This window comes from Mustela nigripes, chromosome 15 (assembly GCF_022355385.1).
Source record: "Mustela nigripes isolate SB6536 chromosome 15, MUSNIG.SB6536, whole genome shotgun sequence".
NCBI classification, from domain to species: domain Eukaryota; kingdom Metazoa; phylum Chordata; class Mammalia; order Carnivora; family Mustelidae; genus Mustela; species Mustela nigripes.
The window spans coordinates 68,673,070-68,691,815 of record NC_081571.1 but is presented as its reverse complement, the minus strand read 5'-3'; the positions used below and the strand labels follow the sequence as shown (position 1 = coordinate 68,691,815).

The 18,746-nt window shown below is 40.8% G+C and overlaps 1 protein-coding gene across 2 annotated transcripts in view; it reads right to left on the bottom strand.

Annotated features, from left to right (window-relative positions):
- The window catches only part of GPC6 (glypican 6), a 1,099,176-nt gene that overhangs the window by 804,610 nt on the left and 275,820 nt on the right, over positions 1-18,746 (bottom strand). For both annotated transcript variants that reach the window (XM_059378364.1, XM_059378365.1), the window contains exon 2: positions 1,599-1,757. In XM_059378364.1, the coding sequence (XP_059234347.1) occupies positions 1,599-1,757 (159 nt within the window). The remainder of the gene's footprint in view (positions 1-1,598; positions 1,758-18,746) is intronic.

The following is an 18,746-nucleotide window of genomic DNA, read 5'->3' as shown; positions in this document are numbered from 1 at the left end:
TTACACATTTAAAAAAATCGATCAACTCCCCATAAAACCACCTTACATGAAATATTTTTATTGAAGGAAATAAACACGTGTGCCATGAATGCTGCCTAGAATTATTTCACTGCAACTTTGGAGTATGACTTAATAAAGGCATGAGAATCATTTTCCAAAGACAGGTAAAAGTCAACCGCTCCAGATCACTCTCCCTGCTTTCTGTAACAAACCATACGGTGTCTCAATTTGCCTCCATCTGAAGTGATACATTACATTTCCTCCAACACAGAGCCCCTACAGGGACTCCTAGATGTCACCAGATTTGTAATCTGTCAATCAAGGGGAACAACTAAGTACTCCCTAGTTTCATTCATGGGAACAACATTCACAGCTTCACCTGGAATTATTTTCATGCACATCCACAGATAAAGTTGATACACAGAGTAAGGGGCAGAGGACGAAGGTGCAGATGTTGGGACACTGGGCAGAAAAGATAAAGTCCCTCTGACTTCCACGGAAAACGTCACAGCACCTTAAGCACTAAAAACACTACCAGGTAGATCTGTCTCTCAAAACTCAGAGGACTGATGTGAAAGAAATTGGTGTTACTGTAATAGTTTAAAGCAGCAATGAAGCAGAACATTTTGCCTGCTGCAGAGAATAGAAAAAGGAAAATCCAAACTTCAGCCAGCCTTTTCTAACGGGCTCTGCCATGCATTGACTGGAAAGGATGAGGGAAAAGATGGCGGGTCTCCTGGCCCAGGACAACTTAGTGTGACCCTATGGTGCAAGGAAAGGTCAGCACAATGGGTAAGTCCGCTTCACAACGAACGACAGGAATTGCATCCCTTTCTTAAAGCTCTAAAGACTACATACACAACCACCTGAGAATATCAACTTTATCACTGTCATTATTAAATCAGTTTATAAAAATCAGATTGCTTTTGAAAAAAGTTTTTTTCTGAAGTTCAGATGAGACTATTCAATGCTGAAACCCCAGCAATGATTACTTTCACTCTTTGTGCTCTCTCCTACAGAATGTTTATTTAACAGATAGAATATAGAAAGGAACTTGATGGCTTATAATCAGGAAATCAATAGAGGATTTAAACCTTACTCAGAACGTACTGTCACCGCAATGTAAAATGTGGCTAGATTCTTGGAGGAGCAAACTCTGAAATAAAGGAGTCCATGTCAGCAGCACTGAAAACAAGTCTGTCTTCTTGAAAGTGTTGTTATATTTCAAATAATTTTAAATGACATTTAATTATTTTAAAAGAAAATCCCCAGATGAAAAATTAAGACAAGCTATGATGTGACAAAACCTGAATTAGAATCACTCTAATCATGAAAAATTAAGCTAAATCTTTCAGAATAAATCTCACAGGCAAAGCACAAATTCAAAACAGTTCTTTGTTAACTCGGGTTGTTCTAAGATATTACTACAAAAGTTGTCAAGAACGCTGATGCTTTTTCTAAATATAGACCAAGTTATAGAAATGTTTAAGAAGGAAAGAAAAGATCCAACATTAAAAAAAAAAGTTTTTCCCAGAAGACCGAGAGTCTCAGGAAGGCACCCCCAGAACAGAGAGAGAAGCAGAAGTCGTCCCACTTACCGTCGAACTTCTTGTGCCTGGACACGAATGTGGTGCGTACAAAATGGCTCGTCTCCTCCACGAGGTTTTCAAACTCGAGTTTGCTTTGCTGGCTTAACTTGTCTTCCATTTCTGTGGTGCAGCATGTATACTCTTGAGGGCAGATTCTTAAGTGTTCCCCTGCCAGGAGAAGGCACATGTCAGGATGGGATGATAAGGATGTTGGGGGAATTTGCTTCTCCAACATTCCCTTCCAATCCTGGGGCACCTGGTCCAGCAACCTTTTGGACCGGCCCCGAGAACGTATCTGGGCCTCAGTGGACTTAACATCCCAAGCACTCAACATTCAACATCAACTTCGGTTGAACCGGATGTTGTGGTCTGAATGTTTGTGCCGCCCCCCCCCCCAAATTTGTACAGCCGAATCTTAACACTCAAGGTGATGGTATTTGGATCTGGGGTCTTGGGGAGGTGATGAGGTCATGAATGGAATTGGTGTTCTTATAAAACAGACCCCAGAGAGCGAGCTTGTCCCTTGGGCCCATGAGGACGCAGCAAGAAAATGGTGTCTGGGAACAAGGGAAAGGGCGCTCAGCACACACGGAATCCACCTGTACCGTCATCTTGGACTTCCCAGCCCTCCAGAAGTAGGAGAAATAAGTGCCCTTTGTTTATAAGCCCCCCAGCTTATGCAATTTCTGTTACAGAAGCCCAAACAGACTAAGACACCCGATATTTGGTTCCTGTCCCTGCCATGTAAGAGGAAGTATATTGGGGACCCAGAAGACCATGACAATGTCCCTGCTTTTATTTGAGATGTGCCAAGTGGCACCAGGTGACAAGAGACGTAATACAGTTGTAAGTGTGCTTATCTTTGGAAACCTGCAGTAACGCAAAAGACGCTCAGTCCCATCACCAAGGTTTGTTTGACAGCGAGGGTGAGACAAGATGGAGATAATTCCTTGTGTTCTGGCTCTGCCTGTCCGTCTGTCAGAACGCATCAGCTGTGCTCTCGGGGAAAGGGAGTGTGTTTTCAATGGCAGGTCTAATGTGCCAAACATTCCCTCAGTTGACAAGTCTTGTCAGAGAGGAGATGTTCCCCTGCAAGGAGGAAGACCCTGGTGTATTTAATTAATGCTTAAGCTCTATGGAAATGTAAAGTAAAAGGTAATGAAAGTTAAGTTTAATTCAACATCTTTATCTCTGGATATACCAGGTCACTTCTTTTGGCAATACTGCTTTCCTCTCCGCCCCCCCCACCTTTTTTTTTCTACTTGCGAGGAGGAAGCAAACCTCTGCTTCATGAAATTAAAATAGACTGTTAATGCATAAAATGTGAATTTCCAATTGAGGCAGTTCTGTTAGTGTTAAAATGTTTGGTGGAACCTGTGGAGGGAAGAAGAAAAATCCTCCAAACATCATGGTAAGTAGAAACAAAAAATTGCCCCTGGGATCAAAGTCACTGTAAGACACTGAACTCCAAATGCACAAAGTACTTGATGTGATGATTAAAATTCATTTATAATGCTTAACGGTACTTATATAAAGTTATGTCCTGTGACCTGTATGAAGTAGAGGTTGTTTCATGTTTATGTCACTTGATGCTTTAGTGCTTACTTGAAACAACCTCAGAATTTAAAAAAAAAAAAAAAATGACAACAAATGTGTACTAAAGTTAGATCTTCCATATCTCCTGGAAGGGAGGGAGACCATAAAATATCATATGTATATTTTTTTTAAAAAAGAAAATGAAAATGCCTTGTACTTGAGAGCAATAACTATCAACTTCAAGATGGCAGTTCCCTCCCAGGAGAAATTGGGATTTGAGAGAGTGCTCAAATACTTGCATCTACAATCTTTTATTTCCTAAGTTGTTTGATGGATGCCTGATGTTTATCATACTATTAGCTTTGCTTTCTCTGTACACAGAAAATATTTTGTAATAAAAACTTGGAAACGTGTCATTAAAAGGTAGTAGGCCCGACAGCTGTGCTGGAGAAGAGACCAGAGGGGAGGTATTAAGAAAGAAAAAAACAGGCTGCCCTTGACATTCAGAAGCCAGCCTGGCAACTCACAGCTAGGTCATGAGAGTCTATTACACCTAAACCATCTCACAGAAGGCCAACACCAGACAAAATTACTCTGAGACCATGATAAATGAGACAAAGCAAAGCCACTTCAAAATTTTGTCTAAGCACACACAAAAACAAAGCCGTAGGTCATCCAAAAAGTACTGAATATCTCCTCCCTGAGGCAAAATGAGTGGACTTCTTTACCATTTACAGAAGGATCTCCATACTATTCTCCCTCCTTGTTGATCAGATGTATTGAGAGACCTTTTGGTAGGTTGGCCTCTCCTTTCTGGAAGAATCCAATCGAGGCTGAAGCTCTGGTTCTCAGAACCCTCCCCAACCCACCCAACTAATCTCTAAGTCCTCTAACTGATTCTTTCAAAGTCCCTCTCACTGAGAAACACCTGGTTCTTCATGCTGTTTTCTTGCTTGAGGATAAGAGGTATCTTATTCAATTACAGCTATGTTCCTAATAGGTTCTCACTGGAAGGTACCGACTATACCAAAATGGGGAGGGTAGACCAAGATGAATTTTGAGACTTTTCTTCAAGTTATTTTGATTTTCGCATCCTGGTAAAAAGCGAGTTCTGGAAGTTAAGACACTGGCAAAGAACAAAAGTGGCTTGATCAAAAGCAAATGACCTACAAATCTCTAATTTACTTTTTATGAAATATATATCTGATAAGGACAAAACTCTGTATCCAAACTGAATGGGTATTTAGCATTAATCATTCTGCATAATGTTCCTTTCTCCGACCCATTATAAAACAATTCCCAAAATCTCCTTCCTCTATTTCCTACCCTATTGTTTTGCAAATGGAATGACCCTTTCTCAAGATTTAGTACATCAGGGCTGCATTCCACTTCTGAATCATTACAAGTGAGTTTTCAGCAAAATGCATTGGACTTTTGGTGACAAGCTGATCAAAAGAGAATAAAACATTTTATGACCTGAGGGAAACAGCAGTATTTGGGATATTTGTGGAAGAAAAGCCATGGATCTATCTATATTCATGAAATTAGATTGGATTGGAAGCACTGTAATCTCCAATCACTCCAAGAAAATCAGCAAATGTGGAGTGATAAATAAAAACAGAAGACACTTACTTCTTCACAGGACAACTTTATATTTAAAAAATATATATGTATTTATTTGAGAGAAAGAGAGAGAGTGTGTGTGTAGGAGCCGGGGGAGGAGGGGCAGAGAGGGAGGGAGATGCAGACTCCCGGCTGAGCAGGGAGCCTGATGTGGGGCTTGGGCTCAATCCCAGGACCCAGGGATCATGGCCTGAGATGAAGGCAGATACTTAACCAACTGAGCCACTCAGGCACCCCCATGGGACAACTTTAAACTAAACTGATTGTGTCTGCCTGTGTGTGTGTGTGTGTGTGTGTGTGTGTGTGTATAGGGTCCTGAGGCACAACCTATACACAAGTGGCGGTATCAGATATTTATAGAACTGGAAGTGTCCTCAAGAAGTCAAGAGCTTCATGCAGGCCCAGGCAGAGATATAACTAGAGATGTGGATAGACAGACATAGACAAGCACGGAGAAAGAGAAGAGACGGAGGGATCACCAGAGTGTTTTAGAAACCTGCTGTAGGAAGAGTAAATCTTCCATGCAAAGTACTTGTTAGAGTCTCTACAGAGAGACCAGGCTAATGTCCCTGAGCATACAGGATCCCGGGTTGTGAAACATGTGGTCGAATCTAGACTGAGCCTCAACTTCTTTCTAACATATGAGAGATAAGAAGGTTGTGGAAGAATCTACCCATCCACGTACATATAGTTCCTTTCTCCCCCAATCTGAGGTCACTGATACTGGTCAAAACAACCTGGTAACCTCAAATAGCCAGAAAGACTTAGGGCAGCTGCACAATTTGTTCTGACTAGGTTTGCTCCTTTATTTCATTTTTGGCCCTAGTACGGGGGTATGTAAACCATGGCCTCTGGGCCAAATCTGGCCCACCATCTGTATTTGCAGTCCTGGAGAATAAAACGGTTGGAGAAAAAAAAAAAAATCAAAAGAATGATATTTGTACTATATGGAAGTTTCATGAAATTCAAATTCAATTGCCCATAAATAAAGTTTTATCACAAGACCGCCCCACCTCTTCATTTATGCATTGCCTGCGGCTGTGTTAGTAGGCAAAGACTAGAGCAGGCAGGACAGAGACCACAGGGACCTTCAACTTGAATATTTACATTCCGAAATCCTATCTGGCAACTACTCTCCCATACAGAGAATTAGCTCAAGCCCTTCCTGTTCCAATTTGTCCAATTAACAAGAGGAAACTTTTCTCAGCTTAGTACATCGTGCTTCCTAACATGAGTATTTGCTATAATAATGGGATGCTTCCAAAGTGGTAACTTACGAAGGAGAAGAAAGTGTTGTCCTTTATGAGCTTCCCACACATTTTCTCAAATTCCCTGAGGTTCTCTGGGTTATTTATTACACAACTTGATACGACATTTAGCTCAATGGGAGTGCCGCTAGATACCTCCAATATAACTAATATTGAACATACGGAATAGTTCATTCTGGGAGATCAGGATAAGAGATCATAAATGCAGAAAGTGTGGGATGAAAACAACGATGACGGCACCTTGACTCATCAATCATTTACTGAAACCTACGTGCAACTCACGATGATAGGTTCACATCCGTCAAGATCAGGGGCAGGGTCATGCCATCAACTTAAACAGGTGCATGCTTTCTCGGGGTACCTGTGGTTCATGAGGGTGAATTCCCAGGTCCCTGTATTTTTGTAGAACTCTTCCCTAGCTGTACCATCAATAAGGGAAATTACAGAGGTGAGAGGAGGGAGTGCCACCAGGAAGTGAGAGACGGAGCGAAGGCTCAGGGACATAGGGTCAGACTATGAATTGTCATCTGTTTCCTAAGCAAGAAGAGAATGCTTATTCCTCCCTTTACATGCCTCTTTTAACTGTGTGTCACTCTTCACAACATCTTTCCCTAAATGCCTGCCCAGATGTTTGTTTTCACTCAAAGACACAGAGGTGACAGGAGAATTGCGATTCTGCCAGATCCTGCTCCCTCCGGGGACGGCCCTGGGTCTGAAAACTGCCAGGAAGAGACATAGTGAGCGGCACGAGCAGGAGACAAGAGGACCTCGTTAACCACAGAAGCCAGCCTCTGTGGGTCTGCCGCGACAGACTCTCTGCCCTTGGAGGTGACACACGGGGACCTCAGAATGCACATTCCAAACAAATCACCAAGATGAAATTCCCCAAATGCGTCACATTTCACAGACTATAGCCAGCCAAATGCTTGGCTTTTATAGAGCTTTGGAGTGTGGAGGGAGATTACTAACCATTACTAATCTTACATTTCCTAAAAGGTTGGTAGGAAATCAAAAACTAAAAAGGCCAAAGAAGATGGTGCGATCTCACACAACAAAGCCCTTTGATTTCTGAACCTCCAAATTCCACTCGATGACAGGGTGATATTTGTTTTAGACTTGGCCCTCTTCAGTACAGTCTACGCCAGAGTGGTCTCATCCTTGAACTCTTAAAACCCCACCGTCAATTAGCCGTGTCGGGTACCAAACTAAGTCTCCTCCTCTTTTGATATGTCACCTCAAATAACCATCCTATTTGTTCATCTGGTGCCCAGGAAGCTGACTGAGCAAATAATCTGAGGAAACAGGCTTGGGGGAGTGAAACACTCTAGAAGAAGTAAACTTTCAAAGAGACTTTCTGATAGCTGAAATAATTTAAATTGGAGTTAACAGTCCTGGAGTTTTCAGTCTCATAAAACTTCTCTGCAAGCTAATCAGGAGTGGCAGAAAATAGGAAAACCGTAGTTCTTAAATACATGTTCTTGTTCATTTCTCTAAGTTCACATTCCCCAAACCTCCAAAATAACACTTCTTCAACATTTCTCAGGATGAAGCATTATTATAAATGATCCTTTCATATCTTGAAGGACTGCTTCTCTTCAGCAGAATGGATCACTACTATAATCAGAATGTTCAAACTTTCGCGCCAAGTTTTTAAAATTCAGTGTATGTTCGATATCAGTGGATCTTTCATTCAAATAACTTATATTAGTATCATCCTTTGACATCAATTTCCCAATAAAGACTGTAAATACTAATTCTTTTAGTTACAGAATGTTCACTCAGTATTTTCCAAATTCCTTTGGAGGGAACCAATAAATTAATTGTGTAAACCGGTTCCAACAGTTGCAGAGGATTTCAAACATGCCATAAAGATCTTTACTTTCCTACTTCCTTGAGAATAAGACTCACCAAGTTTGTATTTCAGTATAAACTTTTCATAGAGGAAGTAGTCAAACAGAATCTCTTCAACATTCAAAATGTTAATTTGTTGGTCTCAACAGAGTTCTTCAAGAATTGAGATCAGTAAAGAAATACTGCTCTCACTATTTCTGTATTTCAGACTCAAACTAAAAGATACATAAGCACAGAAAACTTCAGTTACACTCTCTGAGAACAAGATAAGAAAAACATCAAGCCAAAGATAAGAATCCCCAATTCGACATCTCCCGTCCCATTACAAGGTACACCTTCTGTCTGCCCCAGAGTTATAAGCACTCCCTGTATGTTAGGCAATGTGAACTATGTGTTTTTATTGTCTTTATTTCACAAACTAGGAAACAGAATTGTAGAAAGATTAAGTAGCTTAATCTTTAAGCTAGAAAAGATCTGTCTCCTAAGCTTATCATTTTAACCCCTCTAACTTGTGACAGGATTCACTGGACCACAGCTGCGAACTGAAAGACATCAGAGAATATCTTAAATTTCCAGATAAACTTTACATGTGTAGGAAACTGCACAAACTCAAGTATCTGACGTTTCAACATCATTATTTTTACTACATTCTTTCAATGACGTTATATCCTTATGAAGTTGGCTTTTTTGTTAATTTTCCTTAATTTCCTTAATGTTCATATGGGTAGGATGTGAAAATCAGTATGGAACAGGAAATGAAAGTGGTGATGTCTAATTTGAGTGCAGGCTGTGAAAAGCTGGGCGCTGCCCATTAGTAAATAGTTGTGACTATTTAAGAATTAAATTTTCAGAACGTTCCTATAATGTATATGCAATGTTTATAACTGGCTACTATCTCCTTATGAGATAAATTTTTAATTGTTCAGATTTAAGAAGAAATGGCTAGTACATCTTTTTGCCTAGGGATATGGTAGAAAAATATTTTTTGCAATAATTTTGTCTGGTAACATAGAGGAAACACTTATTGCCATACTGCTATGAGGGTATTTTTTAGATGTGGTCAAGATGTATGACTTGAACTAAAAAAATAATACTCTCAGTAATGTGTGTGGCCCTCATCCAATCAGTTGAAAGCCCTTGTGAGGAAAAAAAAAACTGATGTTTCTTTGAGAAAAAGAAATTCTGCCTGAAGACTACAGTATCAACTCTTGAGTTTCCAGCCCTAACCCACTGCATAAGTCAATTTCTTAAAAAAAAGCTGTGTGCGCGCGCGCATGTGTGTGTGTGTCTTATTGATTATGCTTCTCTGAAGAACCCTGACGCAAAGGCCTCCATGAAGAGAGACTGTATGGGAACTTCTATACTAGCTCCCAGAGCATCTACAACAACACTCATCACAATTGCCACGGTTATCTCTTTTACCCAAAACTTAGCACCATTGTTTATTCTTTTTTTTGCCACTTTCACTGCCTATCAATCCCAGTAGCTGAGATATTATAGATGGAGTCAGTGTTGTGTTGGTAAATGGTTGTGTTGGTAAATGAGGAGGAAGCGTGATTTGTACTGTTTGCCAATTCTCATGGCATGAGGACACCTACCATGGCTGATTTCTAGCTACTGAAATGATGTTCCTAAATGCTGAGCTCTGAAAGGCTATACAAATGCTCAATAAAGAAGGTCTAGAGGCAACATGCCTCAACATAATAAAGGACTGATATGAAAAACCCACAGTTAATGCCATATTTATCATTCATACACACACACACACACACACACAAAAGCACAGAGAGGAATATTACTCAGCCATCAAAAAGAATGAAATCTTATCATCTGCAACAACACGTGTGAAGGAGTCAGACAGTATTATGCTAAGCAAAATAAGTCAGTCAGAAAGAGATAACTGCTGTATGATTTCACTCATCTGTGGAATTAAAAAAGAAAGAAAGAAAGAAATGAGCACAGGAGAAAAAAGGTGATAGAGAGATATACTAGCCAAGAAAAAGACTCTTAACTGATGGTTACCAGACAGGAGGTGGGCAGGGGAGGGGGTGTTGGTTGAAACAGGTGATGAGAATTAAGAGTACACTTATCGGGGCACCTGGGTGGCTCAGTGGGTTAAGCCTCTGCCTTTGGCTCAGGTCATGATCTCAGGGTCCTGGGATCAAGCCCCACATCAGGTTCTCTGTTCAGCAGGGAGCCTGCTTCCTCCTCTCTCTCTGCCTGCCTCTCTGCCTACTTGTGACCTCTGTCAAATAAATAAATAAAAATGTTAAAAAAAAAAAAAGAGTACACTTATCATGATGAGCCCTGAGTAATGTATAAAATTGTTGAATCACTGTATGGTGCACCTGAAATGAATATAACACTCTATGTTAACTTTATTGAAATTGAAAACTTAATTTAAAAAAAAAAGTCATGGAGGAGCACACCATCACATAACATTTCCTCCATATAACTAGAAAACACCCCAAGAGTACAACAATCATGAAATAATTAGAAAGTGATGAGTTTCAAGTATTTATTAGATTGGTTTTCAATATGATTTATTTAACTGTAAATTATACAATTTAAATTTTAATAATGGCTGTGCTAAGAGACGCCTGGGTGGCTCAGTCTGTTGAGCATCTGACTCTTGATCTCAGCTCTGGTCTTGATCTCAGGGTCCTAAATTTAAGCCCCATGTTAAGCTCCACACTAGGTGTGAAATGAATGAATGAATGAAAGAATAAATAAATAAATAAGTGGCTGTGCTTAAGCACAGGCTCACAGAATTCTTAAAAACTGTAATAATCCATTTTTATAGGCTAGAATGTGCTAATGCACCACTACCTGAAGCTCAGTGTACTGTATATTGTTAATTGGCTGCTTCTGTCAATTAGCTGGGTTCCTGAATCCAATTTAAAAGCCCCCAGACCAAAAGAATCTGCCATTTCCTCTACCTACATTTAGATCTATGGGTCCATTTGCCTCAAAGGGAAATTGGTTCTTCACAGTCATTTCTGACTGCCGAAGTACAGTGAGAATTCCCCTGAGAGCGCTGAGGAGGAGTGCAATAGAGCGGTTATTTTAAGAACGGCAGACAGCGTGGACCGTGGCTAGCCTGTGTGCTTAAAGGAAAGGTCCCCACTAGCGACAAGCAAGGTTATCGCCCAGCAAGGTGAACCAAGGTGATGGTCCCACGTTTTGCAATTTTCAGTCGCAGACTGTTGCCGCAATTCGAGGACTCAGGGAGAGAGTGGAGAGGGAAGCTGTTACCCAGTGACGCTGTTATAAAAGACCTAAGGTTCATTATACCATAGCCACCTGCTCCTACCCACTGCTATTATACCCGTAACCAGAAATTATGAGCCCTGTCTAACTTACTTTTGCCGTGTTCATTGCCTTTAGCATAGCTATTTGCACACGGGAGTTTCTATAATAAATGTTGACTCAGGTGCATCTGACTCTCTTTGCTCGTTTCAGTCATTCATTCTTCCACTCCCTTCTTTCATCAGCACTCAACAGCACACTAGCGGTAGGCCACGCTCAGTGCTAAGGGACAAGAAGCTCAGAACACAGCTTGGGAAGGGGCACCTATGTGCTACAGTCCATCTTAGAAAAAAGCACATTATTCTCACCATCTGCACAACTCCCAGATTTGCATGACTCTTACAGGAACAGCGGTAATTATAGGAGCTCTTTGACAGTCTTGCCTACTTGATTTCTAGACAAGAGTAGTATTGCCTACCTATCCAAGTTTCAGTAAGGGAGGAGGAACACCCAAGAAGAGGTCTCACCTGTTTCTTTCACTTCACCCCAGCTCAAGTATCTTTCAAAGAGGAGGACCTAAAACCGTTCAGCAGGTGTTCGCAAAGCATTCATGTTTCCATTCTGGAGAGTATTTCAGAGCTCATCACATGAATTAAGGATAAGTGATTCTTGCAAGGTTTTGCTACCGTTGTGTGTATTATACAACATTAGGTTGTGATAAACAATGTTATTTCTTTTTTTTTTTTAAGATTTATTATTTATTTGACAAACAGAGATCACAAGTAGGCAGAGAGATAGACAGAGAGAGAGGAGGAAGCAGGCTCCCTGCTGAGCAGAGAACCCGATGTGGGGCTCGATCCCAGGACCCTGGGATCATGACCTGAGCCGTAAGCAGAGGCCTTAACCCACTGAGCCACCCAGGCGCCCCTCTTTTTTTTTTTTTTTAAACAATGTTATTTCTTATAGCAGTTTGTGGGGAAAAAGAATGGGAAGCCAAAGTTTGATATAGTGTGTAAGCGATGACAGAAGGGCAAAGAGCCCGCTTACTAATGCATACTTGTGAAACCATAAATAGCCAACACTCGTTTAGAAAGGCTGGACTGATTTTATGTATGTTTTCTTCTTCAAGAATGTTATGATGTCTTGTCTGGAAGAATATTTAGAGATGTCTAATCTTTACCATGCTTCCTAAAAATTTTTACACAGGTTTATTTTCCACTTGTATTTCATAAACATGCTGTCGCGGGACCCATCGGACTGCCTGATGGCTAACCTAGAACAAGGCAATTTAAGTAGTGTTTGCAAAGATGTTGCAAGCTTCATGCCGGATCACCATTCATTTGCCATTTGCCTTAGGAATTGCCCAAAACTTCATATTCAACTGTTCAAATATGTCTCCAAGCCTACAGCCTGAAGGGCATCTTTATGGGCAGGCTTGGTTGGATGCAGTGAAGCTGCTCTGACACGGCTGGCCAAATCCAGGCAAACAGCAACTCACCAGGTCTCCATGACCTTCTGCAAGTCAACTGACCAGTGAAGCTGCCTGCCATCTTTCTCTTTCTTTAACCCATATTGCATGAGTCAAACCAACTGCTTCCGGTAAGTTCAACCACAGATCATGATCAATTTCAAGTTAACTGCAGTTGTAATCCCATACCCATCTTCGCTCATTCAAAGTTAACCATTCTTACCATTGAATTTGGTGATCCTCTGATGATATACAATAAACCAATTTACGAAGTGCTTGTTTTTGACCCTGATAACAGCCCATCAGCGTTCTTACTAAATTATATGACAGCTCACTTGCAAATTTAGGATTTACTGTTCAAAGTCCAATGGTTGTAAACTAGTGCAGAACAACTCAGCAAAGGGGCCGAGGCCAGGTGAGAGTGATTAAGAACCTAATCAAATTGAACTGCATGTAAGCCTTTATGAAAAATTATTTTTCTTCCCCATAAGATACTGCAATTTTAAGAAGCATCCGTAAAACTGAGATTGCAACGCTGATCGTATCATACAGAGTAAAGTAATAAAAAGCAAGGTGGCTAGAAATGTTTCAAGATTGATGGTAAGTGTATGTTTCCTTAATTGTCTGCCTCCACAGCAGTGAAACTCTGTAATATCTAACCTTTTACAACTCATAGAGCCATTAATTTATAATAATTACTCTAATTCCCACTAATCATTTAAGATGGATGCCCATAAGTAAACATCACTCAGTCTTTATTTCACAGATGAATGATAGGAGGTCCACAGAAGGGAGAGAGTCTTCTTCCCCTGGCATCTCATTTGCAATTACTGAAGGGCAAGAGGTCTCATTCTAAAATTTGTGTAAGGGACCAGATATATTTTTTTAAGATTTTATTTATTTATTTGTCAGAGAGAGATCACAAGTAGGCAGAGAGGCAGGCAGAGAGAGAGAAGAGGAAGCAGGCTCCTCGCTGAGCAGAGAGCCCGACACAGGGCTCTATCCCAGGACCCTGAGATCACGACCTGAGCCGAAGGCAGAGGCTTAACCTGCTGAGCCACCCAGAAGCCCAGGGACCCAGGTTTTTAAGTGATACTACATCAAATGCTATAGTAAATTCCAGCATCCTTTCCAACATGGGCTTTAAAATGTCAGTGTGCATGTGACAACAGTACAGCCAAGCATTACCATTCAAAAAATTTGTGATTAAAGCTCAGCCATAGAGTTTTAAACCAAGAGGACTGTCAAACCTCAGAAGAGACTGGAACAAAAACTCTCCTGAAATTAAAGCACATATCCCTACAAACTCAAATGAGAAAGGAAAGGCCACATTGAATTTTAAAGAACACACTGCATAAAGATGATGGGAAAAAAATGTTTTGCTATATAACGTAATATCTGAAAAGAATGCCTTTTTTAAAACTTAAATCTCAAGAGGAATAAAAACTCAATACTTAGGGGGCACTAGGAATAATCACAGCGTTTTCTCCTTCATAATCTCCTTTTTGGTTGTATTTCTTAGACTGCTTCAAAGAAGGCAGAATCGATGGTCACCTATATCTTATAATGCATGTAGAATCATGTGTAGCTTTGCTTTCACTAAACACTCAAAATCCCTACATCCAAAGTGCTTAAGTCGATATCATTTAACCCAAGGAAATACTTGATTTAGCAGATTGGCTCTCTTTCAGAATAAGACATTAGTGGAAAGTCACTCAAGTCAGGGCCTGGTTTTGATGAAAAGGCTAGAGGGTGTTACCATTCCAATTTTGGGAGGGCGATGTTGCTTTAGAAAGTTCCCTTTAGCTTATGTCTACACATCGCCTCATAGTTGTCATTATAAGCTACACACTCTGTAGCTAAACTCCCTAAATTCAATGTATTAGGGGAAGACAAAATATAATACATAAAGATACACGTAGACAATTAATAGAACACAAAGAACTTAGCCCAATTTATAATATATGATCTGATTTACTGAATTTGTCTTCAGGACTTCTGCATCATTCCTTGAGTTGTAAGTACTTGGGGTTCACACTCTTCATCCTTGAATAGTCGCCTAAATTTAAAGAATGTCTCCTCCAGGAAACTTGCACTGATAAATTTAGTTCAGATCAATCTACCCATTCCACATAATGGTAATACTTGTGATCTGTGTATTCATTATGGTGCTCATTCCAATGTATTTGAATTGAAGTTATTTACGGAGAAGTCTATATTTCCATTTATCTCTTGCTACTCTCCCTCTTGAGATGCACGCCAAGCAGAACTCTTGGCAGCACAAACTTATTATGCTCAATTATACTCTTGACCTTGGCAATGCCGATTCTCTCTACATGGGCAGCTATGGAGAGCTTTTCCTTGGCCCCTCTACTCTTCCCCTCTGTCCTTCTTCTCAACCTTCAGTCTCAGCTTTGACACCACTTCTTCTGAGCCCTCACAGATCCTCAAGTCTAAGTAAGGCACCAGTCCTCTTGCTGCTGTCCCATTATCTCTATACATGATCTTCCCTTACATGTATTACTACACTGCAATGACCAGCCTGTCCAGCCATGTCCCTTGCAGATGCACAGCCTGATTGACGGTCAGGATTGAGATTTATTCATCAACTGCATCCCCACTGTCTACCTCAATGCCTGGCCCATAATGATGCTCTATATATTCTGGTCCAGCCAATAAACAAAGTAAAAATGAATGGATACGGTAATGCAAGTAGTAGACCTTGCACTCAGTAGAATACAAGCAGAATATTAGGTTTACTCAAAAACAACTAATTTACAAGAAAGACTGCTGAATCATGGCATGTCCAGGAGAAGGCAGCAAAGTTGGTAAGGGGCCAGTAACTCTGACATGTATACACAACGTGTGTGATGTTTTTCCCACCAACTGGAATTCAAACCACCTTTTAAAAATAAGTAATTTGAAATCCCGATGGCATTCCTTTAAAGAAATCTACTGGAAGCCTAACTACCCATACACACATTTTTTTTTTTTTTAAGAATGTAAGACCCCAAGTGTAATATAAAAAAAATATTAAAAGTATGCCATCACAAATAATAACAAGTAAATGGTGGGACAATCACCATACATGCAGACTGACAGAAGTGTGTTAAACCGATACATCAATATCGCAAACGGCATTGTTCTCAGTGATGAGATTTTCTTTAAAAAAAAAAAAAAAATTACTCACTCTTGGTAAAAATCTTCAAGTGAAACAAATACAAATTTTTCTTGATTAACATCATAGTCCTATTTCCAGAAAACTTAGAATCCATATTGCATTCTAAGTAAAATGGAACTTGTATAGTTCCATATGGCATAGTAAAATGGAACTAGGTTCTAGGCTCGCCTCATTGTAGAGAGAGTTTTTACCTATCAGCGAATAGGAGGGGATGTCTACAGTAGTGCAGGACGATAGAGAAGTCTTCATTTTGTGGGTCTCAATCATGGCATGATATCTTGCTTCCTTGGTAAACACCTAGAATGTTCTTTCAGAAGGGATATCTGTCTTGAGAAGAGAGTTAGACTAAATGAAATTAATAACCTTTTTAACTCTAGGATCCTACAATGTGGCATAGTCTCTGTCTAAGCGTAAGACGTTTCTAGCAAGTACATAAATGTGAGTGGGGTGGGAGCCATTGAACTGAAACCACAGGTTGTTTATCCATTCATTGATTCACAACACCTGTACTTCCATCTCATTTATTCAGTCACGTATTGAGTGCCTCCTGGTACGAGGAGGTCCCTCGGGCACTTTCAAATAATTAGCCACCTTGAAATGTTCTACAGAAAATCAGCCTTGCACTGTCGTTTGAAAATCCCATCGATTGACCTCAAGCTCCACCACCCTCCCAGGTGGACGACTATTAGTACTTTGAGGTAGGTGGAGAGAAAGAATGCCTCTTGAACAGACCAAAAATTAGTTCAGTTTCCCCTTTAAAGTGCTCGGGAGAGTCCACTCCTTTCATACTGTGTAACACTCCCAAATTTCTGGAAAAATTCCCAGAAATAAGAGAGCGAGTCAGAGGTGAGTGAACCTGTACAAACCTATTAGAAGAACATCTGACAGTTTTCCCAGACAAACTCCTAGAAACTATTCTATTTTGCTGACACTCAGGTTCATTTTCTTTTCCAAACACACACTCTTAGACAATTGGGTTTTGATAGCACATTTTCTGAAAGGAATCGTTAGCTACCTCTTGGGGCAGGGAGGGGGGCATGTTCCTGACACTTTGCCCCGTGCACTGTGGAGAGCAAAATGGTATATAGCGAGGATTTGTTTCACCACTTCACTGTGCAAATGGCTGTAATTTACAAGTTTGGAAGCACGCATCCTCTTGGGACTCACAGTAAATTCTCCATTCTTCTCCCTCCAAATTAATTTTGCTTTTCAGGATCGCTCTGCCATAGAAGAGAGACATTGTATGTACAAGGAGTGGTGGAAACCAGCCAGAACTGAACTTCCATAGGATTTGTCCCTCAACCAGTCCTGCTGGGAGTCTACAGTTCTCGTGTGAGCCAACAACCCAATACGGATTTTACTATTAAGAGTTTGGCCATTTACAACAACAACAAAAATGACCTTACTTTGCTTATTCCTAGCTCCCCAGAAGAAAGTTTCTGCAGAATTACTGCCTCTTTCAGAATAATTGTAACTGGAATCACACCAGCACACGATGAGGAACACATACACACTCGGTGCCACCTGAGTAAATGTTCCCTGTCATGTCGTCCTGTGGGGAAGAATTATAGACATGGCGCCTCGGTGCTTGCAAGGTTGGAATGGCGCCACTCCACCTCCATTTCATGGAAGCCCACAACTAGCTTCAAGCACGATGACTCCTCTTTCTCTCAAATAACGCTTGGATGCAAAAGAAGTCTCAATGTTAAAGACGGACTCCAAAGCTAAAAATCCTATTTGAATGACTTAAGTGACTTACTTAACTAAAGGCTGTGTATGAACATACACATGGATCTTCTTCTCCATATTAAGAGGTAGATGACGTAAACTTGTCCAAGGCTACGTCCTGAGGAAAGGCTGACATCAGGAATGAGGGACTTATACAATAAAGGAGGATGAGGCAGGGGGAAGGAGAAGGAGGAGGATGGGGAGAAGGAAGAGAAGGGGAGAGAGAGAGGAGGAGGAGAAGAATTAAAATACTATGATAAAGGCAAGGATACATAGTCTGCTTCCCACCTGCAAACTCCTCCAGTTTGATCCCTGAGCTACACTCCAAGGTAGGCTTCATTGCACCTACTTACACATATGTCGAAGCGATGCAACTCACTGCCAATGCCCACCCCTTCTTAAAACCACCGTCACTGAGCACACTGGGTTTTTTTGTTGTTGTTGTTTGTTTGCTTTTTTTTTTTTTTTCTTCAATTGCATGCCTAGTTTTGGTGATTTGTGTGGTCTAAGGGGGTGAGGAAGTTTCTGGGACCTAGGCTGAGTGAGTTGAAGTTATCCATCAGTGCTGTCACTACTTATCTTACTTCAATCCTCCTTGCCTGAAAGAGTTGGGTATTTTTATCTTTAATTTTTACTGGATGGAGAAAGTGAGGGTCAAGCTCATATAGCTCCTTTGTAGTAAGCCCAGAATTCGAATGAAATTGGTTGGCACTCACAGGAGTGCTCTTATCTGTGACTTCTCTCTCTCTACACCCAAGTCTAGTAGAAGGGCCTCTCTAACTCTCTTGGGTCTCCACGCTGTCTGGCTCAGGTTGACACAGGCTGATTCCAGACTTGAACCCACTTGCTTCCCTCCCTCCCCTGCCTAGACCTTCAATGCACCTAGTCTGTGGGGATACATGAATCCCTGTAGGGATTTTGAGAAAAGCTATTAAAAAGGAGGCAAAGTAGAAAGTCTGCAGAAGTTAATTCATTCATGAAACAAAAAGGTACAGAGGAAAAATACCCAAGAAATAGAAAAGTTTTAGTAAATCAGCATTAAAAGTTTTGGTCTTGGAGGGCCTGGGTGGCTCAGTGGGTTAAAACCTCTTCCTTCAGATCAGGTCATGATCCCAGGGTCCTGGGATTGAGCCCCGCCTGGGGCTCTCTGCTCAGCAGGGTGCCTGCTTTCCCCTCTCTCTCTGCCTGACTCTCTGCCTGCTTGTGAGCTCTGTCAAGTAAATAAATAAAATCTGTTAAAAAAAAAAAAAAAA